Source organism: Myotis brandtii, unplaced genomic scaffold (genome assembly GCF_000412655.1).
Source record: "Myotis brandtii unplaced genomic scaffold, ASM41265v1 scaffold3686, whole genome shotgun sequence".
NCBI lineage: Eukaryota > Metazoa > Chordata > Mammalia > Chiroptera > Vespertilionidae > Myotis > Myotis brandtii.
In genome coordinates, this window is record NW_005364160.1 from 167,915 (window position 1) to 175,602 (window position 7,688).

At 45.1% G+C, this 7,688-nt stretch overlaps 2 protein-coding genes across 2 annotated transcripts in view; both read right to left on the minus strand.

Moving 5' to 3' along the window:
• Positions 1 to 758, minus strand: part of LOC102253009 (eppin-like) — a 12,581-nt gene extending 11,823 nt beyond the window's left edge. Inside the window, exon 1 of the mRNA XM_014544524.1 lies at positions 490 to 758. Within this exon, the coding sequence (XP_014400010.1) occupies positions 490 to 758 (269 nt within the window). The remainder of the gene's footprint in view (positions 1 to 489) is intronic.
• Positions 759 to 3,459: 2,701 nt separating this feature from the next.
• LOC106727113 (eppin-like) lies at positions 3,460 to 7,038 on the minus strand. Its single transcript, XM_014544525.1, has 3 exons — positions 6,948 to 7,038; positions 5,422 to 5,553; positions 3,460 to 3,704 (listed from the first exon to the last, which is right to left on the minus strand). The coding sequence occupies exons 1-3, from the start codon at positions 7,036 to 7,038 to the stop codon at positions 3,460 to 3,462; spliced, it is 468 nt and encodes a 155-aa protein (XP_014400011.1).
• Positions 7,039 to 7,688: the final 650 nt, after the last annotated feature.

Consider the following 7,688-nt stretch of genomic DNA (forward strand, 5'->3'; position numbering starts at 1 on the left):
AAAGGGACATCTGTAGTACTTTCAACAATAAAGATAAAATATAAAAATATTCACATTTTATATCAGAGGAACCTAAAGCACAGGGAAGTTAGGAGAACTTTCCCCAACATCACACAGCTGCTAAGAAGTGGAGCCAAGATTTGAACCTGTGAAGTATGGCTCCACTGTGGTCTGAATGCTCTGTATATTTTAGCTGCTAATTATGAGGGTCTTCATATCTCAGCATTTCAAGGGACTTCCAGAGACCATTCTTTACCCCAAAGGCAAGGATCCCCTGTGGGTGTGGGAAGACTTTTGGGGCCTGCAATGGGAAGGGTAGTGCTAGGGGGAGTGGCCTTTCATATGGAAAAGACGCTTAAGCTTCCCAGTTCCCTTAGTTTGTTTCAAGAGCTCCAGGTCCAGGCACTTTTAGGAAGTGAAATCTCCTCTCATAATGATGCTGTGGGTGTGTGTGTGTGTGTGTGGGGGGGGGGGTCAATTGCCACCGACTGTTTCCTGCATTCCCGGAGACATCTTACCTGAAAAGAAAACTCCAAATATCTCCCCTCTATCCTGCCCAAGATCCCAGGCTGAGGTGGGGGAAAGCATTTCTCAGGGGTAGAATTCTTTGTTCCTTCCTCCCAGCTGAGTTCCATTTCTCCACTGGGAGGACTGAGTCCCCAATACTTACTGAAGAACCCCTCAACCAGCCCAGGTTCCTGGACACCCCCCAGGAGGATGAACGGTACCAGTATTGACAGAAGTCCTGAGAGCCCCATTTTAGGAGGGGCTGGTCTGGCTGGTGGCACCAAAACTAAGAACAAGTGCTAAGCAGCAACCTCAGAGCTTTTGGCTGCCCTGACACAGCTTAACACTCCAAGAGGTACACGTCACTGGAGACCAGCCAGCTACTCTCCCTCCTCCAAGGAACGCCAAGTCCCCGAGGCCATGAATGGGACTAGCTGACACCCACAGCACCAACCCTGAGGGAAGGGGCTCCTGATAGGCAGCATCTAGTCCTCAAGTGAGCTGAGACTCTCTGGCTATCTGGTCAACCAGAGAGAGAAAGTTTATCGGGGGCTTCTAAACTCCTTTAGCAGAGGGAATGTTCGATTCCAAGGTCTCTCATTTTTCAGGGAGAGTTTGGAGGTCAAGAGTATCCTAGGTCTTGTCTTTCTTTCCAAACTTACTCTTCTGGCGTGTTTATTTTTCTGTCTGCTTGTTTTTCTCACGCTGTTCATTTTCTTCTCTCTGTGCCTCTTTCTTTTACTCTGTCCCTGTCTTTTTCTTTTTTTTTTTCTGTGAGTCTCTCACGGTCTGGGTCTCTTTCTCCCTGCCCTTCTATTTCCCTCTGGCCCTTTTCCTTTCTAATCTTTGGGCCATCCCTTTTCTTTAACCATCGTCAAAGAGTAAAGCTATTGCCACAAAAAGCATGGAAGGGAGGAGAAGGTTGATTCCAGATTGAACCAAATCTTCAGAGTGCCTATCAAAATCATGATACTTTGAAAGCAGGAGAGAATGTTAGGGCTAACGGAGAGCTTCTATCATCGGGTTCAATTTGGAATAGGTGAAGCAGTAGGGAAATAGTAAATAAATGTCAGTTATGACCTCAGAACCAGCTGCATCAATGGGTGGTGCCTGAAGATTATTCCATTGAACTTTCCAATTTAAGGCTTGAAGCATCAGTAAGACATATTCTTAGCTCACCTGCAGCTGCAATTCTAATGTACATTTTTTTCTAATCCATTTTTTATAATTGAGATGGAATTCACATTATATAAAATTAACCATTTTAAGTGAACAGTTAAGTGGCTTTTTATTACCTTCATGATGTCGTGTAACCATCACCTTTATTAGTTCCAAAACATTTTTATCACAAGAGAAAACTCCATACCCATTAGCAGTCACTCTCCATTTTCCCCCAGCCTTACTCCAGCCCCTGGCAACCACTAATCTATTTTCTACCTCTATGAATTTGCTTATTCTGGATATTTTATATAAATGGAACCATAGAGTGTATGGCCTTTTGTGACTGGCTTCTTTCACTTAGCGTAATGTTTTTGAGGTCCACCCACAGTGTGGCATGTATTCATGCTTCCTTCCTTCTTATGGCTGAATAATATCTAGTGCATATTGATAGCTTTCCACTTCAAGCATCAGAGTCTCTACTTCTCTGCTGAGAGTTTTTTCTGGCTCCTGGGAGCTTGCTCAGATTCCATACAGAACAGCCTGGAAGAATGAGGGATTTCATGCCCCACGCCCCCACCCCAGACATCCAGGAGGATATGGGAATCAGTGGATACACACCTTAGCTTCCCTATAACTACAGATGGAGACATGTTTTACATGGTCTTGTGGAAGGTCTCCAGTAGAATTAAGCTACAGTTTGCACAGTGGTAACCAGCTCATTATCAACTCCTTGCTTTCCTATATCACTTACCTACTCCTCACATTTATCTCCCAAATAAACTACTTTTACCCATGCCCTTGTCCTAGGATCAGTTACTGGGGTATCCAAGCTAAGGCAATGCCCAGGAGCCCTTATCATAAAAGGGTCTTGCAATTTTTTGAAGAAACAGAGGAGAATAACAATATCCCTGTATCAATTTTCAAGGTTCTGATTTTCTTCACTCTCTTTAATGGTGTCTTCAGAAGCCTCAGTAAGCTTTTACTCTCCACAAACCATAATGTACCAATAGATGTGAGTCATTCAGCCTTAGAGGCACAGGATCAAACAGTATTTTATTGGGAAAAATTGGGAGCTACATAGGTATAAACAGGGGGTGCTAGAAGTTGGACTTTAGAAATGGGATTAAAACAGGATATTTTATATGAAAAGAGACTGAAACGGAAGAAGGGGGAAGCAGATCCAGGGGTTTAGTCTTGGGAAGGGCTAAGGCCTTGGAATGCTGGGAGTGGAACAGAGGAAGCCAACTTGGAGTGCCGATCGGGCACACAGACAGAGCCTTGAATCATGAGCCAAATCCTGGTGGTGTTCCAGTTAATCCGTATGCATTCAGGATTAGAAGCCTGTTGACAATGTAGACCAAGACCAGCTGAGCATCTTGGGCTTTTCTTCAGAACTAGTCTTGAAGTTGTGTTTGAACATTTCCACAGGACATTAAACAGAAGTGAGTTTACTTTGGGAAGCTATACATCTCCTTAGAGGAAAAATGGATGTGGATGGGAGTGGATTACTAGCAAAACATTGTAGTGAGGAAATTAATGGTCTGGAAATTAATGGCCTGGGTGGTTGGTCAACATGCCCAGTGCTAGGCTGGGTGTCATGTGATCTCTCTGAAGTTGGGTCTCTGATATTTCACCACATCTGCACCCTCCCTCCACTCCTCATACTTGCCAGCTTTGATTCATGACCACGTTTTTTCCCAGTCTCAGTTCCCACTAAGCCCCTGTCCAACCCTCTGTGAGATGTATTCTTACCTCCTGATTGAAGCTGATTGTGCCAAGGATGCAGCCATCCTAGAATGGACTAGCCAACACCCAGACCTCCCACGTGGCCCTGGTGAGGATGGGAGGTCGAGGCCCTTGGTACTCACGTTTTTTGGAGCACATATTCTGACACAGGTCTTTGGTTTGGAAGTTGTTATTGTTTCCTTGGCAGCCACCATAGATGAAAGTGGAACAGGTATCATTTTTCTTATCATACCACCAACGACGAAAAAAAGCCATGCAGGGCCCAGGATTTTTCGGCAAACTGCAGATATCTGCAGGGAGATCCCAGAGTTGAGAACTTAGAGTGCCCACCCTGAAAAAATACAACTGTTACTGTCCCTTTGGCAACCCCCATAGGATAAAACCGAGCAGTCTCCTTTTCACCTTATCACACCGTGGGGCCCAGCTCCATTTATGTATTGTGCACCTTTGCAGGGCGACCCTGAAGTGGAGCTGTTTGGGCAACTGCCTCCCTGGGAAACATCGGTATCTCCCTTCCCTCTGGTCACTGGCCTCGTTGTCTCCCCTGAGAGTGAGGAGACTCTGGCTTCAAGGTTCTTTTCCTAATTCAGTGTCTGCCCGTCGACCTCCCACATTACCTATCTTGTCCTCGACTTCCATTTCTGTAAAATGGAAATGCAAAGTCTCACCCTGCTCGTTGCACAGGGCCGTCCTGAGGGCAGGTGAGACCACCCTCATGGCCCTCTAAGTTGCCAGCTCTTTGACTGTATCTGAATGTGCAGCTTTGAGCACAGCGCTTGGCAGAGAGTAGCTGCTCAAAAAACATGCCCCGAATAAATAAAAGATATGGAAATTAGAAATTACAAGCCATTTACTCTGCCTTCCAAAGCATGCCAAGAAGAGACTATGTGATCATGAGTAAAGTGCAAGTCCAATGCAGAGAAGGCGAAAGTAGTTTTTCAGATGGTCAAGCCCCCTTTCTTCTTGTGGTTAGTTTCATTCCTGTTATGAAATGAATTGCATCCCCTCACCCACCAACCCATTTATATGTTAAAGTCCTAATCCTCAGTACCTCAGAATGTGACCCTACTTGGAAATAGAGTTGAGTTATACTGGAATAGGGTGCATCTCTAATCCCGTATGACCAATGTCCTTAGAAAAAGGAGAAATTTGTTCAGAGACACACACAGGGAGAACACCATGTGAAGTTGAAGACTGAGGTCTACAAGCCAAGGAATGCCAACCGTTCCCAGCATACCCCCAGAAATTAGGGGAGAGGCATGGAACAGATTCTCACACACAACTGAGAAAGAACCAACCCTGCCAACACCTGACCTTGGACTTCTAGCCTGCAGAACAGTGAGACAATACATTGCTGTTGCTAAAGCTGCCCAGTCTGTGGTACTTTGTTTCAGCAGCCTTGGCAAACCAAAACAGGTCTGAACTAAACTGCTAGTTCAGCTGAACAGTTAAGTCCTGTTGATTTTCACTTCCTCACAGCCTACCTCTCTGCCACTCTTTTTCTTAGTTTCAGGTGTGCAGCATAGTGGTTAGACAATCATACACTTTACAAAGTGTTTCCCCTGGTATTTCCAGTATCCAACTGACACTAGTCTGAAGTGGTCAGAGGAGGTTTGCTGGTGCTGTTAGATTTACCAGGTTAGGCAGAGAGGCAGGCACTCTAGAGCAAGAAGCTAGATGATACCATTCGCAGCAACAATGTTGGTATATGGTGGGCCAACAATGGCCACTGGCGACTCAAAAGAGTGAGTGGAAATTAGCCAAGAGACTATCATCACACCCTTGCACCCCTTTGCAGGGGAAAGCGAAGCCCAGACAAAATGAAGACATTACCTAATGTCAGACATCATATTAGGGGCGGAGATGAATGGAGAGCCCATGTTTCCCAAGTCCAGCAGTGTTGCTCAGACACCTACCCTTAGCACACCAGGGACAAAGCCAGCCCAAGTGGGCAGACGGTGAGGGTTTGGGTAGAAGGATTGGTTATTCAGAGGCTCTGAATAGTACCTTGTTGGAGGTCTAAACATTTTTTCCCACAGTTGAAGACACAGCACTTCTTCTTGTCCGGACAGGTTTTGTTCTTCGAACATTCATCCCTTTCTTTGAATTGGCATCTCTCTCGGATTCTGGGGCATCTCCCTGTGGAAGAGACAGTTTTACAACCATGAGTCATGGAGGGCTCAGTGCCCATCTTCTCCAGACCCAAGGCAACTCTGGGAAGTCAGGGAAATTTGCTTTTACTTTGCTCTTCCCAGAAGTCCTTTTCCTCAGGGTGTCCTCATGTATTTCCCAGCACTGCCTGCAATACCCTCCTTCCTGACCATCCCTCACTCTCTACCTTCTTATCCCATCCCTAGTCCCACCATCAGCCCAGCCCGTCTAAGGTAGGACTTCTCATCCTTGATACTAGTGACATTCCAGTTGGATAATTATTTGATGGGAGAGAAGAGCTGTCCTGTGCATCGTAGGATGTTTAGCAGCATCCCTGGCCTCTACCCACTAGATGCCAATAGCACACCCAGTTGTAACCAAAAATGTCTCCAGACTTTGCAAATGTCCCCTGGAAGGCAAAATCACCCTGTTAAAACCCACTGGTCTGAGCTAATCTGGTCATTTTGGCCGGGTCAGGGAGTCACCGTTCAGGAATTCCTTCTTGAGGGGGAGGGGTGTATTGTACAGTGATTAATACCACTCAACCTGGCGTCAGACAGGTTTTTAAATTCTTAACTCTTGGTTTACCACCTACTCTCTCTGAGCCTTGGTTTCTTCATTTGTAAAATCATTTTAGCCTCACAGAGTTATGAGGAAGAAACGAGACAACACATATAAAGCTGTAATTACAGTAACTAATACACAGTCATATTAACTCTCATTTAATCCCCATAATAGTTTAATTAATATCCCCATTTGGCAGATAAGGAAACTGAAGCAGGTGGAGTTTAAGTAACTTGCCCAAGATTACATGGCTACTAAGTGGTGAAACCAGAATTTGGACCCATCAAGTCTGACTCCAGATCCCTCTCTTTAAATCCCTACTTTCTGAGTGTTCTGTAAATCGTAGCAATTAACATTATTACTATATAGTCATGGAATATTACTGTCTTAAGTTCAAAGGAATTTCTGGATACTGTCCTTTATCCCAAAGTCAAGGAACCTTTTGGGGTGCAGAACTATTTTATAGGACTGTATTTGAAATAATCAGGAATTGATAGGGATGATGTCCCAAGAAAGGGAGCTATTTTTGTGTGGGGTAAGAGGAAGGCCCGTTAAGCTCCCAGGGTTCCTATAGACCCTCCCAGAAATGTTATATTCTATGAGTCTTCCCAGCCCCTCCCCACCTTCCCCCAAGAAAGACCCTCTACTTCAAAGGGGCAGTAAGGGTTGCCTTTTCTGGATTCTTGCATTCATAGAAGAGATCTTCAACAGAGAGGGAAATAGGATGAAATATTCCAAATATCTCTCTCCTTTCCCAACCCAGGACCAAGGCTAAGATAGTGAAAAGTAACTCTATTACTTGAGACCCCATTACTTACTTGGAGAGAACAAGTTAGTCAGACTAAATCCTTGGACATTCTCTAGAAGGATGGATACCACCAGGATCCTCAAAAGTCCAGAAGACACCATTCTGAAGAAGAGCTGGCCTGTCCGTCTGGTGGTTCCAGAACATAAAAATGTCTGGCTGCCTTTGTCTAGCCTATTGTTTCAGTAGTCAGTATTTTGGATATGAGATCTGGAGTCAAGCCAGCCACCCTCTTTTTTTCCTGGGAACGCCATGTTTCTGAGATTATCAATGTAGCGAGCTGGCAGCTATAACCCACAGCCCTGGGGAAAGGTCTCTTATTGGATGGCTCCTGGTTCTGGTTCTTAGCCCCCTGGGCTGGGCTGGGTCCTCTGGTCAGCTATGGGGTAGGGGTGAGAGAAGTGGGCAAAGCTTGTCTCACTTTCCAGGCTACCTTGGAAGTGAATGGGGTCTTCTTGATAACGTTGAGAGTTGTGGAATGTCCTCATTCTCTATTCATTTTCCATTTTATCTGCACACTAACTGGCACACCCCTTTTGTTTCTGACAATGTGTCTTTTTGATCTCTTGGTATCTCTTTGCTTCTCTGTGTCTCTGTGTGCCTTTGCCTGACTTTTTCTTTTTCCCATGATCTCTGTGTCTCTTTCTCCCTTTCCCACACTCTCCTCCCATCTCTCTCCCTTTTCTCTTTAAGTCACTTACATTGTTTGACTAAGGCCAAAGAATAAATATGGCCGAAACCGGTTTGGCTCAGT